Source organism: Pangasianodon hypophthalmus, chromosome 28 (assembly GCF_027358585.1).
Source record: "Pangasianodon hypophthalmus isolate fPanHyp1 chromosome 28, fPanHyp1.pri, whole genome shotgun sequence".
Lineage (NCBI taxonomy): Eukaryota > Metazoa > Chordata > Actinopteri > Siluriformes > Pangasiidae > Pangasianodon > Pangasianodon hypophthalmus.
This window is the reverse complement of record NC_069737.1, coordinates 3548436-3572539: the sequence shown is the minus strand read 5'-3', so window position 1 is coordinate 3572539 and position 24104 is coordinate 3548436. Positions and strand designations below refer to the sequence as shown.

Genomic DNA, 24104 nt, shown 5'->3' with positions numbered 1-24104 from the left:
AAGAAAGACCAGTTTATACACAGAACAGGAACAGGATCTTCTCAACACCAGGGTGTATTGTGCTGGTCATGATTTTGTGCCCTGTGAAAATTTAAGTTTCTACCTTTTTGATTCCTTTGAGTTGTTGCTTGGAGAACACTAGTCAGACCTAGTTAACAGGTTCCTCCAAGAAGATTCAAAAAGAACAAGCTTTAGCAGTAGGAATATTTACTTAGGCTACATCCACATTAATCCGGATAGATCTGAAAACCGTATTTTTGTTTTAAAACGCTCTCTGTCTACAGTGGTGTTTTCAAACGTTTTCCAAAAATTGCTCGTCCACACCGAAATGTCTGAAAATGCTTACATCCCTATATTGTGCATGCCTAAAAACGTAAGAAGCTTTGGCCTGTGCCATTTCTATCAGGCGTTGATTACTTTCCATCTCTTTGAGTTGGTGGGGCAATGTCTTGGTAAAACACCAAGTTCTTTAAATGGCTGGATGAAGAAAAAGTCTGAAAACTTGTTTGTTTTGAGTTGAACGGGTCACATGACCTAAATTACGTCATTGTTTTTTGAATATTTCCGTTTTCTCAGTCCACACTACAACAGCGTTTTCAGATGTATACACTTTATTTTATATTTTATTTTATTTTATTTGAAAGCTCCGTTTCCGGGTACTCCTGTGTATATGTCGCTGTGAGCAAGTATTCCCATCTCTGAAAAGCTAAATGATACAGATATAGAGGTTAAATCCCAAGTATTTGACCTGAGAAATAATGAAAGTATTAATTTCAACGAATGTGTTAAAGTCAACAGCTGCCCTTAAAGATGGTGCAGTGGGTTGCATTGCTGCACAGCTTCAGAGTTCCCAGTTTGACCTTGGACTTGTGCTGCTGTTAGTGCAGAGTTTCGCACATTCTCCACATAGGTTTTCCTCCAGGTTCTCCGGTTTCCTCCCACTTTCCAAAACATGCCAGTAGGTGGACTGGCTACACTAAAATGAGTATGAATTAATGTATGAATGTGCAATGGACTGATGTCCCATGCAGGGTGTATTCCCACCAGGCACCCAATGTTCCTGGGATAGGCTCCGGATCCATCACAACGCTGACCAGGTTAAAGTGGTTAATGAAGAAGTTTTATAATCTTTTCTCAAGGAACTATGATGAAATTCTTTTCTGTGGAAATCACACGGACAAAGGTTAGGCTGAACAATGCTGGTGTATGCCTTTAACTAGCAGAAATAGTGTTTTGGGTTGTAAACGAGCCCCAGAGGTCTCACCAAGTCTAGAGCTTTTGCTCCAATCAATTACACCATTTCGAACAAAGCGCTCCATACTTCTCCATATCCATAGCTGTGTTTTGTGCCTCAATCAGTTGCGTCAGGCTTGCTAGTCTTTAGTAAATACAAAAAGTTTGAGCCCATATGGTCCTTTCAAGGATGAGATTTCAAGCAGCTGACTATTGTCAGCAACACAGTAATGACAAGCTACACAAAAAGAAAATACAGATTGCCTTACATGAAGACAGTCTTTGCAGTGAAGCAGAGCTCAGTGCATGGAGTGTGAGGTGCTGTCCATAAATACATGATGTGAAGAAAGATGTCTGAGGATGCGAACAGCGCAGGCAGCACTGACCGATGAATTATTGATGCACTGCAACAACATCTATATTTCACAGCCACTGCAGATAGCACATGCACAGCAGACAGAGATACACTTCATGAAAGTAGGCTGTATTTATAATAACGGTTTGTCTTAATGTGTGGAAGCATGTATGCACTTTGATAAGGCTTCAGATCAAGCTGACAATTAGGAATGTATGGATACCTTCTTTTCAGACTGAGTACAAGTGCAAATTTTTGGCACTTTCCAATAATGATATTGATACTGATACCAAAATGAATAACCTGCTTAGTAGGGATGTAACGGTACACTGTGGTCACAGTTCAGTTCAATTCCATTAACGATACTGGCTTCATGATTTTGATTTGATTCGATTCTCAGAATATTTTGAACAAAATCTGAAGAAAAATTATGACTGAAAAGATCGTTTTTATTTCTGAATCATAAACAATGCAAAACAATGTGCACTTTTGTCTGTATAAAGCCAAATAAATCAAAAATTGCTATGAGCAGAGGTTAAATATCATAAAGGGTCTGACCTGGGGACTTGGAAAATGAAATATAATGAGCGCCATAGCAGAAATAGAGCTCCAATGTCGGCTAAAATGCCCAACTGACGAGGCCTCTGGTGTTTGAAAGCTACTGACAAGCTCTATTTAATCGTTACAAGGTGGTCGTAACTTTGTAGATCTCCATGAAAAAGGCTCTCCATGAAAAAGAACGTGATAACTGTTTATGTTGTTTTTTTGCCTGTTAGCAATGAACTCCTAAGGTGGTTAAACAGTATGTTTAACAGTGATACAGGATGACTGACCTGAGCATACAGAGCAGTATCAGTGACTATGATCATTAAAAATGATCACAAGATTCCAGGAATTGCACCAAGTGTAGACCCTGGCGAGCAAGGGAAAAGTGTGTCAGTGCTCAGTGCTCACAGAATTGAAGTGCTCTCACACAAAGCCGCCCTCTAGCTCTCTATTAAGCATAGTGTTTAAATGCTATAAAGATGTTTTTTCATATTATTTGCATTGTAGGAAGGGTGCTGTAATTCCTCCTCTTGCTATTTGCACAGAGCACAGTTTGCAGTCTGCTTTGCTTTTATTGCCATCATTAATCGTGAAAAATGGCCAGATTGCTGTCATTTCCAGTCGTCTGTTCATTAGTATGACAGCGTACACTTGGCTTTTGTCACATATTATCACGTGGTACTGGATGCTGGTATGAGAGCCTTTTTTCAAGTGCAAGATTCCAGTATCAGAATCTATGCATCCCTACTCACAGTAATTCCAATATCACTAGCTGCTAAGCTCTGACACAGTGTATAAACACATCAGTTTGCTGTCAGCAAGATTATTTATTCCACATGGGTGGTCAGGGACAGTTAATTGCATGTGTGTGAATGATTGTCAGCATGTTTGCGCCGAAGACAGTGAATGTGTAACTTTGTTCACCTGACTAGTGTGTGTTGCATCAGTAGTTTGACCGCGCTAAATAAGAGTGAGGGAAGTACAGAGAAATAGAGAGAGATGATGGAGCAGCAGCTGGTGGGTGTGCAAACAGAGGCATTGATTGCGACAGGGTGAGAGCGCCGGGACGGTAATTGATTAGGGGAATGGGAGCATTTTCTCCGCTCTTCACCACACGCAAGAGGGTCTCGCCTGCAAATCTGAACTCGCCAAGAAAACACTTCACAGCACACCTGCTTTTTCTCCTGTCAATTCCAGCAACGTAGACTTATTCACACCTGAACACAAGCATAGGAGAAGATGGAAGACTCAAATCAGACAGTTTAGATGTCAGAAGCCAAAATAGAAAGAAGTTGAGACAAAATAAACCAAGACAGAGGCGGTTATGTTTATGTTTACAGTATTTGGTAGATGTTGGCTGGAAAACATAACCTCACACAAAGCACAAATAGGTCATGGTCTAAGAGTACCATTAAGCTAAAAAGCTGTTATAGAGGAGATAGTGTAGGAGGATTACGCAGCCATAAAACTTCCAGCATAAAATTGCTGCTTTAAACATTCACAGTATTTTCGTAAAAATCGGTTCAGCTTAAATAAATACATTATGGTCTAAAAGAGTGTTTATGGCCTTATGCAGCTTTTGCATATTGATATAATGTCTATAATACTACAGTAAATTAAGTTTGTAAATGTACATATTTCTATTTATAGAATATAATACTTTCGTATTGAAGTACTCCATATTTTCCTACCAGAAATAGCAAAATTCTGAAATCTTGCATCCAGAAAGTGTAATTATATGATGATTCTTTTGTAAGGATGCGGCAACTTGTTGTGGATAAAATAAATTATTCCGCTGTGTTTAGTTAGTATTTAGGTGAGGAAGCCTACTTGAAATATGTGTCTACTAAGAATGGTTTTTGGATGGGGAATTGAAAGAATAGTGTATATTCATCTTACAGTTTATCAAATGTAAATATATAAAATAAAATAAAAACGAAATATGGCTCTATCTTCCAACAAGACTACAATCCAAAACAAGTAAAAATCAATAGGAAAATAGTTTGAGAAGAAGATTTATGAAGAATCTTTTACTCTCTAGACCTTATTTGAAGAAGATGATATACTGTATATCTTGGCAGAGAAGAATGGGCAGTGATTGGCCAAGCAGAATGGCAGAGAACAGAGATGTCATGAGGTGTCATGAGGTGATGAGGTGAATTTTACCAGTAAGAGAATCAAAAAAACTGTTCATGACATCTACAAAGAGTTGATGATGTGAAAGAGGTTAGAGGAAGTTGTAAAGGAAAGAGATGGGGAAAGTTATTAGAGAATATTTCCATCAGATTCAGAAAGCAAGATTCAAATTTTTACACTGATCTCATTTCTGTTACATTATTTATATTCTGCAGTGCATAAGTATTCACCCCCTTTGAACTTTTCGACAATTTTGTAGTGTTAGAACCTGGAATTGAACTTTGACTAACTGACTTGTGATTGCATAAGTATTCACTCCTATTCAACCCTTAATTCAGCCCTTAATTAGTTGTAACACTACTAAAAGTTCAAGGGAGGTGAATTCTTATGCAAGGCTGTTTGACTACTTTTGTTAATAATGAAGGAACATCTGTAAAACCTTAGATACTTTGTGCCTTGTTAGAATTTGTTTGTCTTCTTTATTTTGTGCTAAGGGTGTGCATACTTTTGAAATCAACTCTAAATATAATTGACATTATCCAACTACCTTTAACTGAAGACTTTCCAAAAACTTGTACATTTTTTTAATGAAGACGTGAACTCAGTTACCATAATTCAGACATTACTTGAACGCACTTTTAGCTCTGGACCAAGCTTTTACTATCAATTTAAAGTCAGAATTTGAAGACCCACTCATTCTATAGTACAGACAGACACACACACACACACACACACACAGAGGACTAACTCTAACTCTGTTGGTGTTTCATGTGCCCTTTCCGAGGACTGTTCACTTTGAATATAATGGGGGTGTAAAGTTTTACATGCGTAGCTGTGTTATAATATTATAGATGAGCTTTACGATTATTAGCATAGACTCAGAAACACTAACGCATTCAGTCAGCATATTATTACTGGTGACTCCGAGCTTATATGCTACACTTACTATCAGGGTTAATACTATAGAGAGAGAGAGAGAGAGAGAGAGAGAAATGAAGAAAGGAATGAATGGAATGTCAGCTCTTTTGCCATGTCAGTGCAAGGAGACTGCAGAATGTCACACATCACACAACACATATGCGAAAGGCTAGAGATGCCTGGTCTGATAAGGTCTGAGTGATATCAGTGTATATGAGGGCAAGTGGAGCAGCGGGGTTATAGTGAACACACACACACACACACACACACACACACACACTCATGTCAGATTATGTCACTGTGAGGACCTTCTGTTGACATAATTATTAATGCAGCAGGGACATTGTTGGGACATTTGGTCACCACAAGGATAAAAAAAAACATGAACACACACACACACACTCACATACTTATGATGTTATATCATCATTAGGACATATTGACATAATTATTAATGAAGCTGATGAATGCTGTGCCTACACCTAAATATAACCCTAACCATAACCTCATTAATCAAAAGGAAACATCTTGTTTTTTTTTATTTCATTTTTTTTTTTTAGATTAAAGCCGAAGATTTATTTAAAAAAAAAAACTGCAGCTTTTAATTGAAAAGCAGCTTTTAATTTAACTGTTAGATAGTCCTATCCTTCTTGACACACACACACACACACACACACACACACACAGGGCTATATCTATTGGGACAAAAACAGACATGAGGGATCCAAGCATCTGTGTGTGTGTTTGTGTGTTTGTGCGTTTGTGTGTTTGCACAAGTTCAAGTGTTCCAAAAGTTTGTCTACTTTGCTCTTCTTTTCTGGATATTTCTTTATTTCAAGTATTGTGGTGTGTCTCTGATTTGTGCCTTCAATCTTTTGAACCCCAAAGCTGGAAATTTGCCTATTACAAACACTCAGTAACAATAATCAGGTGCAACACACACACACACTCACACACACACACTCACACAGCAACACAACCTCCACCAAAGCGCAGCCCTGAGCCCCAAAAGCACGTGGATGTGAACCGTCCGTCACACTGAAAAAGCTCATTCCTCTGTACCGTATTAGGATGCTGCCCTGGAGACAAATGTGCTTTTAGGTCATGCGGTAGAACATTCGCTTCGACATACGGCGAGAGCGTGCGCGAGAAACCAATTACAAAAAGCGCTCAGCCGTTCTGCATGCTCCGTCTCTGCTAAGTACGAGCTCACTCTATTCAAATGGGTGCATTTATGTGGAAAGTAATTCCACATAAAGTAATCTTCCTTTCTATTACTAATACACTATCATATCTGAAAATCCCAGATTATTGCGAAATGGCTCATTTGCAATGCAAATGTAGCTCTTTCTCAGATCATTTAGGATTTTTTTTTAGCTCGTTTGATTCATTTGCATGCAAGACTTTGAATATTATCAAGGTTTGTACTTGTTTTATGTAATTACACGAAATGCAAGAAAACACTTTAGAAGCATCGTTTACAATAGGAACAAGCTTTAATTTTTTTTTTTCAAAGAAATGTTGCACCGTTTTTGTATTTGTTTGCTAAAAATTAGCCAAATTTTAATCATGTTCCCTTCTCCTTTGAGGGATGCTGGTTCTGATTGAAAGTTTTCCATCTATATATAAGACCCCATGTGGGTTATATATTCTACAGTTCCCTCTGAAATATTGGAACAGCAAGGCCAATTATTTATTTATTTTTTGCTATACAGTGAAGACATTTGAATCTGAGATCAAAAGATGAATATGAGATGATAGATCAGAACTTCAGCTTTCATTTCCTGATATTTACATGTAGATGTATTAAACAACTTAGAACATGGCACCTTTTGTGCCAGACCACCCAATTTTTAGATGAGCAAAAGTATTGGAACAGATAGTCGTTGAGTAAATAGCGCTTAATGTTTGGTATCATATACCTTGCTTGCAATAAGTGCATCAATCTGGTGACCCAATGACATCACCAAACTGTTGCATTCTTTATTTTTGTGATGTGAGGCCTTGTCCAATACTTTCAGAGAGGACTGAATGTAGTGTTTTATAAGCTGATGAAATGAATCAATGGATGGACGATAGCAAACAGAGCTAATCATCAAGTCCTCCAAAAGGCAGAATTATGACTGCATCATTCTAATTCACCATGGATTGACCCATATATTATTATAATCATCATTGAACCGTTAGTGGATATGTGATGGAGGTTAAATGTGAGCAGCTTGAACAGTGCACTCATTACAGTCTCATTAGCTGAGCTCTATCAGCCTGATTCTGAGTCAATATTGATAAATGACTTGACCAAAGTATCCGGAGTCAGTGTGTAGTGTGATTATTTTTAGGAACGCGCTGAAAATGAAAATTCGTGGATGAGGCAGTATTTGAGGAAAAATAGCAAAATAGGAAAAATAGTCAAATAGCATGCAACAAAATCCCTGTTACTGAATCCCTTGTTATTTTTCCGTTCTTTATTTTCATATTTGTTTTGTACAATTACAGTAATTTGTGCTTTGCACAGTGAACTAAATTACAAAATGATGAGGTAATGAAAACTTAAATCGAAAATGGTCAGAGGACTATCCTTTAGTCCTTTGAATAGTTGATTGATCACACTTTGACATTATGGAAGCTTTCTTTGAGGCAAACAACAAAAACAACTTTAACAGTAAGACACATGGTCAAAATATTAAACGTCATTATTAATTCAGCTGAAAATCATAAGCCAATTTTCAATTGAACATTGTGTATCAAATTATTTTTGGTACTGATTATCAAAACAGAAGAATGTTTGTTGGGTTTATAAAGAGACATGACACTCACATAAACCCTTTATGATAGCTCTATTAATATAAACACACCTGAGTGAGATAGATTTTTATTGCCATTAGGTTATGTTACAACTTACATTAGATTGTTAACATTAGACCTTGTAGTAATCATTAAACGTATATTTGCTTATTCCTGCTTATAAGAACACTTATGACCGTGTTATGACCTTGTTGATTTGATCAGAATTTGTTATTGGTGTTTGACACATATTATCACCACTATGCAGTTCTGACATAGCGGAAATATTTGTTATGACGTTCTAATGTAAGTCACATATAGCTGTCACACAGTTTTCTGTCACGTCCCACAGTTATGATGTCATCTTGACATTAAAATTGACAAACGCTGTCTTTATGACAGCTGACACCTGTTTGAATAAGGCTTTGTAAATGCTATATAGGCTGATTTGAGCTGTCATGAATGGTTTATGCAGGAGCTCTATGAAGTAGAGTGTCAGCCAATATTTTTTGATAAAATAAAAATAAAAAAAGTTGCCATTTTTCTGACACATAGACAGATGACAGTCCCTCAGAAGCAGCCCTGACTCATGTGCCCTGACGCAAGAACATAATGGCAGCAGTTTTCAGCTGTTATTGAACCCATGACATGTTCAGGCCCAAGTCTATGCACAATAGTCTCTCCCACTGAAGTGGCTTGGCCCGGGCTGATCTAGGGTCAGGCGGTAATCTGCTTGTGTGTGTGGTGGGACGTGCAGGATCAGACATGTAATCCCTTATAGCAGCACAACCCTCCTCAGGCCGGCCTAAACCACAGCAGCCAGGGAAAAAGAGCTTAGCATCCAGACAGGCTTTGGGGGATGAAGGGAAATGAGTTAAACCAGGATGGCGATACCAGGATAAACAGAAGAATCAAGACACCGATTCCATTTGTGTGTTTGAGGTCTGTAGAGCGGATGCAACTATTTTCTTAAAATGATCTTATACATATAGTAATCAATGGCGCTGAGTTTCTGTTACCACCAAGATAGTGATTAGTTTCATCTTATTCCACAGAAATTTGTCAACAATTACAATGCTTAATTTATTACAAAACATCATTCTTTTTATCCATTTGTAGTTACATTTGATGTCGTCGAAAGTCTGTGAGACAAGTTTGTTGTCTGTTATTGATTACATTATAGCAGCTATAAACAGTTGTTCCATCACCAGACTCTCTTTTTTTCCGAGAAACCAGAATGCACAAAGACCTGAAGACTTTCCTGTGGAGGAAAACTTACAGACTGTTACAAAACACTGGAGACTCCTTCCAAAAATGTTAAATAAACATTCCCTTATAGAAAACTTCACCATATCAACAATTATATGTCTTTGTTAAATAACAACAGATGTTTTATTTGATCTGTTTATTGTTTTTGTTGTTGTTTTGTTTGTATGTTTGTTTTGTTCGTGTTTTTTTATTTGTTCAGGTGGAGTCCACAGTTCAAGTCCCTATATAAGTTGTTACAGAAATGATAAAGTATTATAACAAGTGCATTATTAGAAACCTGTGATTTGAATTACAACCAGTTTTCTACTTTTATAGAAAATTAGTCAACACCTTTTGATCAGATTTGAGAATTCAACAGTGCTGTGGTATAATCTTGTAACAAACTACAGCATATTTATTTACTCATTCCAGTTGGAATGTAGCAAGCTTTTGTCTTCAAAACACTTAATGCTAAACTCTCCTACTCTTTTATTCGATCCAGCCAAATCTTCACAATCCCCCTCTCATCTTCATCAGAAGCGACCATTTTCCCATCTGCCTCCAACTCTGATGAGGCAAGGTTCACACATTATTGCATGATCCTTCTGATTATGTGCAGGAAAAGACAGACAGACACACAGATGGGCAGACAGACGGTTGTTTCTTTTTTTTTTCCTCCATGAGATTTCTCAGCCCTGCTGTTTAAAAAACTCATTCTCTTTCATAGCCCATTGATCAAAAGCCAGCGTATCCCGCGGGTTCACTGTCTGCTCCAGCAGCAACCAGCATTAGGTCTGGCCTTTTCTTCCTCTGAAGGGTCTGATGATGTGCTCTCACACGTGTGATGCCTTGCATTTAGGATCAAATCTAGTTTTCTGCACTTTGAAAATCCAGCCGATGTAAACTCTAGCTCTGAGCATGTGGGCTTTGAAGTGGGTAAAAATTAGAAAGTTGACTTAAAGATGCAAGTGAGAGCTGTCAGTTCTCTAAATTCTTTTCTTTCCCACTTTATCTCCTTCCCTTTAAGAGATTTCTCAAAGCTTTATAAATTTTTTTTAACATAAAATTTCTTGAAAGCAGTCACCCAAGCTGAAACTTCCCCATATTTTCAAGTGTTTCCTCAATACTTTTTTAGCCCATTAGTATTCTTGTCATGTTTTGCCATTGGCAATTTAAATCTTTAATTGGCCTGGATTCTCAGTCTCAGCACTGTGGCATGCATCTCATTGGAGGGAGTACGAAATGAGCAGGCCCCAGTAATAGAGGTTAAACATTATTAATAGGCAACGAATCAATCTGCTGAGGGCAGGTACTTAGGTGTCCAACAACAACGTGCACTGTGCAGCCATGAGTACCTGATCTGAATATGGAGATTTTGGTCTGTGTGCTAAAGTCAGATTAGACGTGGAGTTGTGGACCTGAGGAAATAATTAAAAAATTATTATTATAAGGTCCTAGCTGGCATTCTGGTCATAAATGAGTTACTACATAAACTTCATCACTGTGGGCTATTTTATTCTCCAGTTATTTTTGGTGTAATATTTAATTTTTTTGTGTAATATTAAATAAAAACATCAAAAGTTCTCCAAACTCACAGATAAACTTGGTTTTATAAGGTTCTACCTGACCATCCAGGATGAACACCACATAATGACCAATTAACATTGACATTCTATTTAGACCTGAAGCCTCAGGATAATGAGCTGGAAGAGAAAGTAATTTGTAGCTGTATTTTTTTTAGATGTTCAAATGCTCCGTGAGATTAATTAAGTAAACATACAAATGAGTTACAGAACTGGTCAACAGTAATGCTAGTTTTACATGTATAAAACTTGTATAAACATGCTAGCACATTAGAAAGTCTTAAAGGTGCATTAGGTAAGATTTGTCATTTTATTTTTTTTTTTGTTAAGATTAGGTCTCTAACAGTTAGGTGGGTTTGACATTTGAAGGATTCCTGCTAACGTTCACGAAGCTCCACTCCAGGATCTTGGGTGGCCCATATATTGTCAATAAAGTGACTGACAGAAGTTGCATCCAAACACAATCAAGCCATCTGTTTTTTTTTTCAGTGATTTAATAAACTTTTGCTAAGGCCACAACTTAACCCATTGTTTTTTATCATGTTCTACATATCTTCTAGGTTATTTGTACAAATAAGGAATAAATAAATTGATTATTGCACCTTTAAGTTCAACAGAAAGCTAATATTGTGGACAGCATAACATAACATTAGCATTAAATATTATTGTCATTAGCTACCTACATGCAATGTACTTAAAAATCTCTGTGGTTCTCTGGAGATTCCTTGTAGTTTCTAGTTTAGCTGGGGCCCAAAGCTCAGCTAGCAGACATGTACGTTGTGTTTGCGTACGTGTTTGTATTATGTGTTGTATGTTCTAATATATTTTAATATTGTTAAAGCTTTTACATTGAAATTTCAAGGTAAAAATATTTAGGAACATCTTCAGATTTAAAAAAAAAGTAATTTGTGTAATGTTTAGACTGATGACGTAAGTGCGTAAAATCAGCGTGTTCTTTAGTAAGCGCAAACCAAGTAGGTCAGTAAACAGAAAAGTAACTTTGAAACAGGCCAATCCATAATCAAGATAGAAAACTGGCGCAAGTAGAGAAACATGGATTTATACGTAACTTAGGAACAAGAGGCTCAGAAACATACGTGCATGAGACTTTGCAATGAGACGAATGAACGGGAAGGTTTACATAGACAAACTAATCAAGGGCTGAACTAAGAACAGGTGTCCACGTTAGGAAACAGAGCAATGATAGAAAAGGGGAGGTGGAGAAATGCACCGTGTGCTGAAGTGAATTTGTGTTTTACACAATGTGGTCTTAATAGGCTCAAGTGTAATTTTTTTCTCCTGGGTTTATTAGTTATTGAATGAGATTTAGAGGTTGGTTAATAAGAAAGTCAGATAGAAACTTAGAAAACAAACTGTATTTGAGCTTACAGAATAATAAGGTAATACCTTTGTTCGTATAATTGAAGGATTGTTTTTCTTTAGTTGTAGATATAAATTGTACATCTAAATGTAAATTTACGACTGTGGAACACTCTGTGAAGACTTCATTTCGTTCATATCATAACTTCATTGTAACAGCAGTGTTAACAGCAGTGTTAAGCCTGCTTCCCTCAAGCCAGGATGGAAATAGCAAAGCTAAACGCTAACACTTCCTGACAATGCTAGCGGCATCAAATCGCCAAGCCGTGTCTTCAGCGTCATTACTAAAACTCTGAGCACGCCGCATATGGCTACTTGTTTAGGATTAGTGTGATGCCAGCGCTAACATTGTGTTCTTCCCCTAGGCGATGGTGGAGACGGTGAATAACTTGCTGCAGCCTCAGGCACACTCGGCCTGGAGAGCGTTGTCAGCAGGAGAGCAGCTGCGCGCTGCCACCATGCTGCTGGACACAGTGGAGCAGGGTGCCTTCGTGCTAGCCGACAATCTGCTCAAGACCGACGTCGTCCAGGAGAACACCAACAACATCCGTAAGTCCGCGCCAGTCACATACTGAAGCTTAATAGGTACAGAGTCATGGCTCAAACCGTGATCCTGGAGTATCACTCTTTTAGTTAGGATGTAACAAAATGGTGTGAAATAAAATTTGAAAATACAGTTGAGTGCAAAAGTTTGTGGCCCCTCAATATCTCCAGACCTGGCATGAAAAAGCATAGCAAAAAAAGTGTGCTTGTTGCGTCTGAGTGGATCTGAAAGCTGCTCAGAGGATATGAAAACCAACACAAAAGCAAAATCACATTCATAAAGGAAGTTGTAAATGTCTGAACTGATTTACTTATTTACTTTTTCCCCCTTTAAACAAGATAGCTTGTTTTCTAAAAAGCAAATGTTGAAAAATGTATTTCTGCAGTGTATTAATGCAAAAGGTGAAGAGCAATGGACGTAACAAGTCTAGTTTAAATATTCAGTTTGCCTAAATAAATATTTAACACTGTGATAGTCATAAAGACCATGATATTGAGCCGTAAAGTTATCATACTCTAAATTTTTCATACTGTCTTAACCATAATCTGACTTTTAGAGCTAGTTGTTTAAAGTTAGGGTTGGAAAAAACGTATTTATTATTTTTATGGTAGTGTAACTTTTTTTCTCACCTGAACTCACCTACAGTGGTGTGCAATTTTAAAAATCGACTTAATAACATATATCTTCTCTAAAAGTGCTACGAGAAATGAGCCTCGTCACCTTCGCAGCATCAGACGGCTCATAACCTTTTACTGATTCCCTTGATGGCGCATTCTACAGGGAACCACAGGGCATTTCTACAAAGTTCTCGAGTTCTTCTCGAGTTATTCTGTTTACTGGATTCCACTTCTTGTGCTCAACAGTGCTCATTTGGATACGCTTTCAAACGTAGAACAAACTCTGCTGTCACACATTTATACTGTATGTCTAAAAGGAATAAAACACAGTGAGTTGTGCTGTTACAGAAAAATAATCAATGAAATGGTATTACTGTGACCATCCCAAAGTTGATTATTTTCCTATAATAGCATGTCCAAGTGTGTTTTATTCTTCATATACAGCAGCATTTTTTTTTTTTTTTTTACCAACACTTATAATTTTTTTTTATTTAATAAAGAATATCATACTTATTGTCCGCTTGTATTTATATTTAGTGTTATGGAATGTAAAGAAAACAAAATAGTTTCTTTTATCACTTATGTTATAGCAGCTAAAAAAAAGTCCTTCCCTCACCAGCCTCTCTTTTTTTCTCTTGAAGTTAATTAGATAAAAATTGCAGCTTGTCACAGTGAAACCACAAACACTTCTGGACAAATTAATGTTACACCTTTACCTCTGACTGTTACAAAGCACTGGCACTGGAGACTCCTTCCTCCTTGTCCTTCCAAGAACTTTATTAAAAATCAAAGTAGGTTAAAATGTAAGATGTGAAACGTAAAAGAAGCAAACTTTTCTCTTCGGAACATCTCTGTAACAGCTGCAGTCTGATTTCTGAACTCTTTAAACGAGGCACTGGATAATCTCACCCAAGGGGTTTTTGGGCTTTGGGCCACATCGATCTTCACTTCTTTACTATGTATTCTGAATGAGCATTTTATTGGCTAGCTTGGCCCAGTCCCAGAGGCTTAGACTGCTCTGATATGCACAGATAACACGTCTGGAGCAGCTTTCTCTGTCTAATTCATTTCATTATGAAAGTGTGCAGGGGTTCGACACCGCCTGTGCGTCTGCACGATGTATGAGTTTAAAGGTGAATGTTATGTGTATGGTTTAGTCATCAGATCTCAAAGTGACCTGCATCGCAATATGTCTGCCTGTGTAGCAGGGAGATAATCAGCAGGTTTTAGTCGTGTACACAGAACAGAAATATTTGCATGCGGCAAGCAGATATTCTGCGTCCTTTACAGTGGGATGCAGGGAAGACATTTTGAGGACACCCACATGTTTTGGTAAAACCCCACATCTGTTTTATATAATGAAAGTCAGCATTCTGAGGATCAGGATGCTCTTGCTTTATGCATGAACGCGCCACCCTGTGTATTTCTCCGAGGTTGGAGATTACATGTAGCGTGGTGAGGTTAAGTAGTGTTGTGTATGTGTGTTGTGTGAGAATGGATTTGCTGATACAGTGGATCTCCTTCCTCCAAAACACAAGGATTAAGTTAGAACCGGCTGCCATGGCAACTCTGAAATGTAGGTCTCTCTTGCCATGCTGGAGAAGTGAGCATTTTGGGAATTAATAAAACGGAATTTATTGTGTCTGGCACCCAATTTATCTTGATATTAAGGGATTCAGGGCGGCGAAAGAAAGAGAGAGAGAGAGAGAAAGAGTGGGAGTAGGAGTCACTCCCAACAAGCTCCTTTATGGTGCTGGTTTTATGCCCTTCATGCTGCGCTGAGATTAATCAGGCAGGTTTGACACGTTTAGCACACCTCCAGCTCCTGTTTGATACACTTAGTTTGCCGTGTTATAAGGTTTGTTTGGCCTACTTGTCCCCTGTGTCACCCACCTGGCACACTGGATTCAGAACAGAGATGACAGTAAAACAATGCTCTCATTGTGATATTCAGTGATATTCTTATCCAAAGTGAGCTTCTAAAGATATGCTGATCTAAAATGAAGTCCATAGCAAAGTGAGGCCCAATGCTCACTTGTTCCAAAATGGGACCCATAGAAAAGGAAGCCCTAATGTTATTAAAATTCTAAATGTATTCTGTAATAAAGTGAGCCCCAGTGCTGTGATGATCCAGGGTTCATATTAAAGCGCTGGAATCTGTAGCAAATTCAGCTCTACTGCTTTGATGCTCCATAATGGGTCCATAGATAGAGGCTCACAATGCTATGTTAAAAATCAAGTGCGTAGTAAAGTGAGACTCAGTGCCGTGCTGATCTATAATGGGTCCATGGACAAGACACTCTCAATGTTATGTTAAAAATCAAGTGCATAGTAAAGCGAGACTCAGTACCGTGCTGATCTATAATGGGTCCATGGACAAGACACTCTCAATGTTACGTTAAAAATCAAGTGCATGGTAAAGTGAGACCCAGTGCTATGCTGTTCCAAAAAGGAGTTCGTTCCAAAATGAGTCCCATTGCCATGATAATCAAAAGTGGAGTCTATAGTAAAGTCAGCCCCAATGCTATACTACTCCAGATTGAAGTAAAATGATGCCCTGACCATGCTGATCCAAGTTGGAGTCTATAGCAAAGTCAGCCTTGATGATGTTCCAATCCAAAACAATTTCCATCATAAAGTGAGCTCCAATGCTATACCACTCCAGAATGTCCTTGGAGTTTATAGTAAAATGAGGCTCTAACTATGCTGCTCCAAATTGGAGTCTATAGCAAAGTCAGTCTTGATGGTATTCTGATCCAAAACCATTGCAAAGTGAGCCCCAATCGTGTGGATCCACAATGGAGTCCATAATAAAATGAGTCTCAATGCAATTATAATAAAAAATGCAGTCTTCACTAAATGTGCTTCAGTGCTATACACTCGAAAATGTCAATGGAGCTAATAGTAAAATGGACAAATCAGTATGGTTAGGGGACTCACTTTGATATTGGTCTAATTTTGTTTTAGTATAGCACTTGCTTGCACTTTACATTGGACACCATTTTGAATCAGAATATCAATGAGGATCACTTTTCCCCAAGTACAGTATGCTCAAATTAAAGTCTATAGCAAAAATGAGTCCAGTCCCATGATAATCAAAAGTGGGGTCTATAATAAAGGAAGCAATAATGCTAGACCACTCCAATTTATATTAAAATAAGTCCCCAGCTATGGCTAATCCTAATTGGACTCTATAGCAGAGAAAGCTCTAGTGCTAATCTAGTTCTAATCCTAAATAGAGTTTATAGTAAAGTGAGTGTCCAGTGCTTTGTGCTGATCCAACGTAGGATCTGTAGCAAAGTGAATCCCACTGCTATGTTAAAAAATCAATACATGTGAGGATCCAGAATGGAGTTCATAATCCAATGAGTCCCAACACCATGCTGATCAAAAGTGGCGTCTATAGTAAAGTCAACCCCAGTGCTATACTACTCCAAAATGTCCATGTTCTAGTACAATGAAGCTCCATTTACGGTTACCAAATAGGAGTCTGTGGCAAAGTGAGCTATAGATGGTTTTTCGATCCAAATTGGAGTCCATGATAAACAAAAGTGGAGTCTATAGCAAACTTCCAGTGCTATACTACTCCAAAATGTCTATAGAGCTTATAATAAAATGAAGCCCCATGCTATAAGCATTACGATCCAAAACGGAGTCCATAATGAATTGAGACCCAGTGCAATACCGATCCAAAATGGAGCTCGTTTTAAAGAGAGCCCCAATCATGTGTGGATACAAAATGCACTCAGTAGCAAAATGGAGTCCCAGTTCTATGATAATCAAAAGTGGAGTCAGCCCCAGTGCTGTGCCAGCTCCAGTGCCATGCTGATCCAATTTGGAGTCTACAGCAAAGTTAGCTAGCATTTACTCCTCTGTGACATGTCCTGCTCCTGCTTTACTCATTAAGTGATCCTCCACTGCCTGTCTGAACCAAACCTCATTAGCCCATAGATGCCCATTTGATTCCCCAGTTCCATTCTGATTGAAAACAGAGCACAGTATGATAAAGTACTACTTAGAATTTAGTGAAATGCACAATATTTCAGCATTTCAGCAAAGTACACTGAAATGAAAAGGGGAAAAAATCCTCATTGGTTCAAGTAAACGTAAAGCACCTCAGTAAGTCAAAGTGATCTGGAGCATCATATTCCATATTCCTATTCTTGAAGACACATGGCTTTTGATCCTGTGCTGTTCGTGTGTATGTCCTATCTCATAAAATAGCAAGCAGATTTGCTGAGATTAGCATGTTATTTTCAGCATCTCTGACAATGTTCTGTGCTCAGCGACTCATGGCGCCTTAAGGTTTTTGGAATGAAAAGTACTCCTGCGAGTCAGTGGCCTCACTTGCCTCATGATGATTCCACTTTATCTTTCTATTCATTGTCATATCAGTGAATACAAAATAAAAACCTATGAATATAGTGGCAGAAATCAGCTGAGCATCAGTGTCCTGGAGAGCAGCAAGATCATTGATGTTCAGTGTTGTGTTTTTTTTTTTTTTTTTTTTTTTTTTTGCTCAAAGCTTAGTTTCTGTGTGCTGTGTTTGCACAGGATTTTATGTGTACTATGGTTTATTGAGCTTGCATTAAAATATACATGAACAGCTAATTTGGATAGCGTATTTGTTTGTTTTATTGCTTGTCCCCATAGCAGCAATTCCATCAATTACAATAATAAGATTAGAAATGTCTTGATGAAGTACGCAAGCCACTGGGCTTTTTTCTCTCACATGTTGACGAACATTAAAACTTATTAGCTGTTAATTATTAAATTTCTAAAATTACCAGAGAGTAAATGATGCAACGGTACCCGGCATTGTTGCAAGCCTATAATCATGACCCTGAAGTATTTTGGCACTGTTTTGTTAATGGCCAGAGCTAATAATCTGTTCCTGTTTGGTTGTGTGCTTTTGTTTATTTCCTGCAGAGCTGGAGGTGGCTCGGATGAGCACAGATGGCAACCTCCCAGATCTGAAGTTTCCTCAGACGGGAGACCAAAGCAACTCCATCCACCTGTCTGCCAACACCCTTAAACAACACGGCAGGAACGGTAGGTCACCTACAGCTACGTGTAGGCTTGTATCATTAAAGCCCCCTGTCACCCTATTTTCATAATTAGCTTCTTACTGTTAGCTGTAGCTTCTGTGGTGAATTTATCATTCACGGCAATGTTTTTTTTTTTTCAGTTTCTAAAAAAAATTAACATTTTGTTTTGGCTGATTTGAGTTGGGTGGGACTTGGTAGAGATGATGTCTTCCAACGTACTAAAATCTACCAACCACAGACCATGAACTGACTTCTCAGTGCCTGAGCAACCATGAGTGAAACTCCAGCTAGTTACAATTTTTTTTAACATTTTATATACGCTATTTTAGTGTAGTTTATGTGTGGCAATGGCGGTAATTAAACCGAGCCTTTTGCATAACCACATTTTTATAATACTTGTTTAAACTTTTGAGAACATTGAGAGGCCAAGACTACAGTGTACATTACACATGTATTTCACATGTGTTTGTATAATAAAATCTTAAATTTGGAAAGATATGACTGATTTAATCCGATCTTGCCAAGCTTCACTGTAAGTAGAAATGGAATATACACAAACTGGAATATACACAAACTGCAGTCTTACCTGCATTTGAGTACTATACAGCTATACAGCTAGACAAAATACACCATCACGCCATGCAATGCAACTAGCACTGCTCAGGAGATGCAGTCAGTATGCAATTTTGCATATCTTGACCACACAGTCCAATTAAATCATAGTTAGTGATATGTATTACTTGAATCCACAATTGGTAAGCGCTTATCAAATAACAGATTTAAAGCCTTTAAGGGGCTTTAATGATACATTAAACTGAAGGTATGTGATGCTGTTAAAAAAAAAAAAAAAAAAAATCTAACTGAGACCCAATACCGAACTCGGCAGAACACTGCTGGACGTCCCTGACCTTTTGAGACTTTTCACTTACAAATATATAACAATGCTAATTATAAATGAGACCTTGTAGAGATCAGCTAGCTAATTACCATGTAAATGGAGTCATGCTAAGTCGATATAATTCGTGGTTTGGATAGGCTGCTTAAGATGCCATGGCTCTGAGTAGAGCACTCATTTCTGCAAGCTTTTAGGCAGAGTTTTCTTTTTATAGCCATCCTAATTTTCACAATAAGGAACATCCCAATGAGCCAACATGCTTATGTAAGCATTTGCATAATGACTTATATAATAAGGATGGGAAATAATGGCATTGAAAAGCGTAATACTTTTAATTTGGCACCTAAATTGCATTGTAGCCTAAATGGGGCTTTTTTCTTAAACAGGTGGGATTGTTGTTCATTATAATAGAATGTGCATGCACGATATTAGCTCTAAAATTCAAGGTAAATGGGTATGAGTCATTAGTTTAAGACTGGTTCTGACAGTTTGCTTGCATCAGGTTTAGGAAAGATTCCCCAAGTGAGTGTGTGCAGGAAAAGCTGATCTCGGCTTGTGTGTCAAGTCCCTCCAGTTAGGGAATGAATCTGTAATGCAGCCACTCCCATCTGTTTTAAAGCACTACACAGGATATAAAAAGTATTAGTCCCTCAGTATGGTAGTGCATTACACTAGGTAGGGAAGCATTTCTCCTTTAGCCTGAGTCCAATCAGCGTATTATATTCTGATTTGTCCATCAAGGAAAATACCCCCTTTTTTCTGGAGGCTTATTACTTGCGCTTCCATGCAAATGAGACACAGTTGCGCATTGCATGCCGTTTTATGCAGTTTTATGAGTAAGCAAGTGGCCGTGAGCCATGCATCATCAAAGCTCGCTTCTCTTTCCTCAGTTCTTAATATTCCCATCCAGCGGCTGGTTACTCACAGTCATCGACAGGAATCACACAAATTGGTTTTCTTTTCTTGTGAGTCGGTGAGGCTGGGGCAGTGGTGGTGGTGGGGTGGTGTGTGTGTGTGTGTGTGTGTGTGTGTGATGGGGGGGGGTTGCGCTTTCATTTCAGCATACAGCAGGAGAAAGAGGGGGCACATAACGAAAAAGAGGAGTGGGAGGTTGGGAAACTGAAATGTAGCTTTTATCTAAGCCAGCAATAAAGCAGCGATGACATTTCAATGAGGCTAAATCAAATCGCTCTCTAGTTGGTAGACTATTGGGCTTTTTTTTTTTTAACCGCGCTCCTGAAACCTTTGTCTCTCACAGTAAGTGCAGCTGTGAGGAACAAAGCTTTATGGGTGATGTGTATTCATTACATGTCTGTCGAGCCCCATCTAATCAAACTTAGCATGAATACAATTTCCAGCGCTGAGCAGAATCAGAGTTCATTCACATTTTAAAGCGGAGTTTACATTTATTTATTTTTTTTTTTAAAAAGCGTACACTGGCTCACATCTGGAGTGAGAAATTCATTATAATTATTAATCTGCAGCACCATATTGATCAATACAGCTAAAGACCACAGTACTTAACAATGAAAAATGAACACAACTCTATGTATTGTATACATACTGTTTAATTCTTAATTAGATCTACGAGATTTAGGCCACTTTTAACTCTATTAGTCTGTTTGGTGTGTTCAGTCAGAGTAAAATTCATACTTTTAGTTTGTTTGCAATTTGGTTTGGTTTGGTTTTGCATAATTGCTCTTAATTAAATGAACCTAAAAAAAAAAAAAAAAAAAAAAAAACTTTTTGTTGCCATTGAGTGGTGTGTAGGGTTGAAAGCATACTTGTAAATCTTTTCCATTAACCTTTGCAGATTATTTTCATAATTAGATTTTTACTGCCAATAGATATATGTACAAAATACTCCAACTCACCATGCAACATTCATGACTTGTGAGTTGTGTAACAACAAAAGTTGTGTTGAAGCCCTGCTGTCATCCCTACATGCTTTTCTAGCATTAGCATCGTTCATTTGTTTATGTTCACGGTGAAACCCTCAAGTTGTCTACTCGAGTTGACACCCCCATTTGAAACTGTGCTGCCAGGGGCTTTAGGGCTTTTTCCTAAATCTAAAGTATGTGAGGCAGTCAAAAAAAAATTCTCATTCATCAAGGTCTAATACAGAACACCCATACACACTGTTGGATGTCCCTGACCTATTGAGACTTTTCACTTACAAATATAACAATGCTAATTAGAAATGAAACCTTATAGGGAACAGTTAGCCAATTAACATGTAAATGAATGGAGTCCTGCTAAGCAAAAAAAAAAAAAAAAAGACTGAAGGGCATGTAGGACCAAAGTTCTCAAAGTTTATGAGAGTTCAAACTCTCATAAAACTTTTTTTTTTTTTGTTATCCCCTGCCAAGTGCACATAGAAATCACAAAAATCACCTGAGTACAGAGAACACTGGCAAAATTTTCAGTTCATTTGGTTCATTTTCTGTAATTGGGTCAGTTCAGAGTCAGACTGCTTTCAGACTGCAATCGAGTCATGGTAGAATTCATGTGTAATAAGACCGAGACCCCCAGCTGTTTTTTTTCCACACCCGAGTGCATTTGCTGTTCACCTGCCTAAAAAAATGCAGTGATGGGGAAAGAGATGCATTCAAACAGACTAAACCATGCAAATATAAAAACATCCTTAAGCTTACACCAAGCAAGTGTGATGCAAATTTCTCCAGGTAGAACTCAATTTGCCATACTGCGGTGTGAAGATGAATGTTGGCTCGAGTAACTTCCCCCTCTCTCTCTCTCTCTCTCTCTCTCTCTCTCATGCCGCAGGTGAGATCCGCATGGCGTTTGTGCTTTATAAGCACCTAGGCACATACCTGTCCACTGAAAACGCCAGCATGAAGTTCGGCAGCGAGGCTCTCAGCACCAACTACACCGTCATCGTCAACTCGCCCATCATAACGGCTGCTATCAACAAAGACAGCAATAAAGTGTACCTGTCAGACCCTGTCGTATTCACGGTGCGCCACATCCAGGTGAGAAAGCACCTCAGGTTCCACCCTACACACCCTCACACCTTACAAGATCAGCAGCATTTTAAAATGGGTGGCAATTTCCGAGCTGCGAAAGTAGCAGATCAGTAGATTGCAAGTTCAAATCTCAGCAACGCTCCATCACTCTCTCTTTCACTGACTCTCTCACTCAATCAGAGTGGCACTAACCAATTATTACATCTGTGAGCATGTATCCGGAAGAGTGCAGTTAGCGCTGTCCTCCATGTGTGTTCAGCTGTCTTGTGGTGTAGCACGAGCAGCAGTTTGAGACGTTTTGGTGACTGGCTAGCCTTCACTTTCCCTGGTTGGTAGGGAAGAGCTGGCTAGGGGGTCGGAATTGGCCCAATGAAATGACCAAACTGGGAGTAAATGTAGTTAAAAAGAGTTTCTAGTGACAGGAAGCAGAGCGACCGCTGGCAAAGTGAAGCTGGCAGGGCAGTTGGCGCTAAAACGTTGTGGAGGCTACCTGTGGGAAGAAGTGACAGTGGTATTCTTCCCAGTGTAAATCATTATATGTATATATATATATTTTACTCCTATCAGATTTTCATTTCTAGACAATCCTGAACGAGCGGTGATACACTCCATTTTTGCATATGTCCTGTAGATAGTATCGCTGTAGATTATGTCTAGTATCATGCTTGCCAGAGAAAACATAGCAACTAATAGAAAACGTAAGGAATGCCTACTCATGACCAATGTGGAACAAGCTAACAAAAAAGTGGTTGGCAGTATCCACGCATGGTTATGATGAAGTCAAAAGCTTTCATTATAACAATTCTACACCATGCCTTGACTTTCCATAAATCTATAAGCTAGCGAGTTGTGTATGCTTATTCCTTTATTTTCCCCACAGAGGAAAAACAAAAACTTTTTTAAATGTGCTTCCAGACACTCAGTGAAACTTTGGCCCTTCTCCTTCTGCACTATTTCCTGTTCAGTCGACTTTCTGCGTGGCGTGCACTTCAGAGTGTGTCGTGGTGGAAGTGGGCGCCTGAGGCAGCTGTATAAATACCGGCTTTATCAGTTTTCCCTGCAGGTCGCTTACTCATACAGCCAGCGTTTATGCGAGTATAAGCTCTCTTTTTCCACATGATTTAAATCAGAACCCACATAGACACACACGCACAGCCATTCGGTGCGCTCTCCTGTGCTTGTTATACAGGTTAAAAAAGCTCTGCAAGCTTGCAGAGCTTTGGGTTAGAAAGATGATGGAGAAAGAGATGGAGAAAGAAGGAAGGAGATTAAAGTTGTGAACGAGTGCTGCACTTTTTGCTGCTGTATTGGGAACTGTTGGAAGACTCAATGGATTATGCTTACAGCTGCTCAGACCCAGACACACACACACACTTGCGTTCCCATAATTGCCATAATTTCTTCCTGTGTCTAGCTTTCTCTTTCTTTTTATATTGTCTTTAATGGTATCACTAGAGCAATTCAACAGCGCTAATGATTTCATCAATAATAAACAGCAGAAGGAATTGCTGTTAACAACAGCACAGTGAAAAAAACAAAACAAAATATGTGTTAGCTCTGATCTCCCTGAAAAATTATTAAAGACAAACCTATCAGTGATGTCAAAAACAATCTTCCTTTTTTGAGCCCTCAGTAAAATCATTTCCACTATTTAGTGATGTTACCATTTTTTTGTATGCTGGCGAGTGTTTTTAATCTATCCCCCATGATTTTCATGTGAATGGACGAGTTAGCATCAGCACAGTGGCTGTAAAGTGCAGCCATGAAGAAAATCAATTTGTTCCCTGGAATTTGTTCCTCCCCGATCAAAGTGACATAGCGCTCTATAAAGGA

At 38.5% G+C, this 24104-nt stretch overlaps 1 protein-coding gene across 12 annotated transcripts in view; it reads left to right on the top strand.

Moving 5' to 3' along the window:
* LOC113545763 (adhesion G protein-coupled receptor L3) overlaps positions 1-24104 on the top strand; it is a 289900-nt gene that overhangs the window by 215911 nt on the left and 49885 nt on the right. For all 12 annotated transcript variants that reach the window (XM_026945335.3, XM_053230930.1, XM_026945333.3 and 9 more), the window contains 3 exons: positions 12549-12732; positions 18274-18396; positions 22072-22277. In XM_026945335.3, the coding sequence (XP_026801136.1) occupies positions 12549-12732; positions 18274-18396; positions 22072-22277 (513 nt within the window). The remainder of the gene's footprint in view (positions 1-12548; positions 12733-18273; positions 18397-22071; positions 22278-24104) is intronic.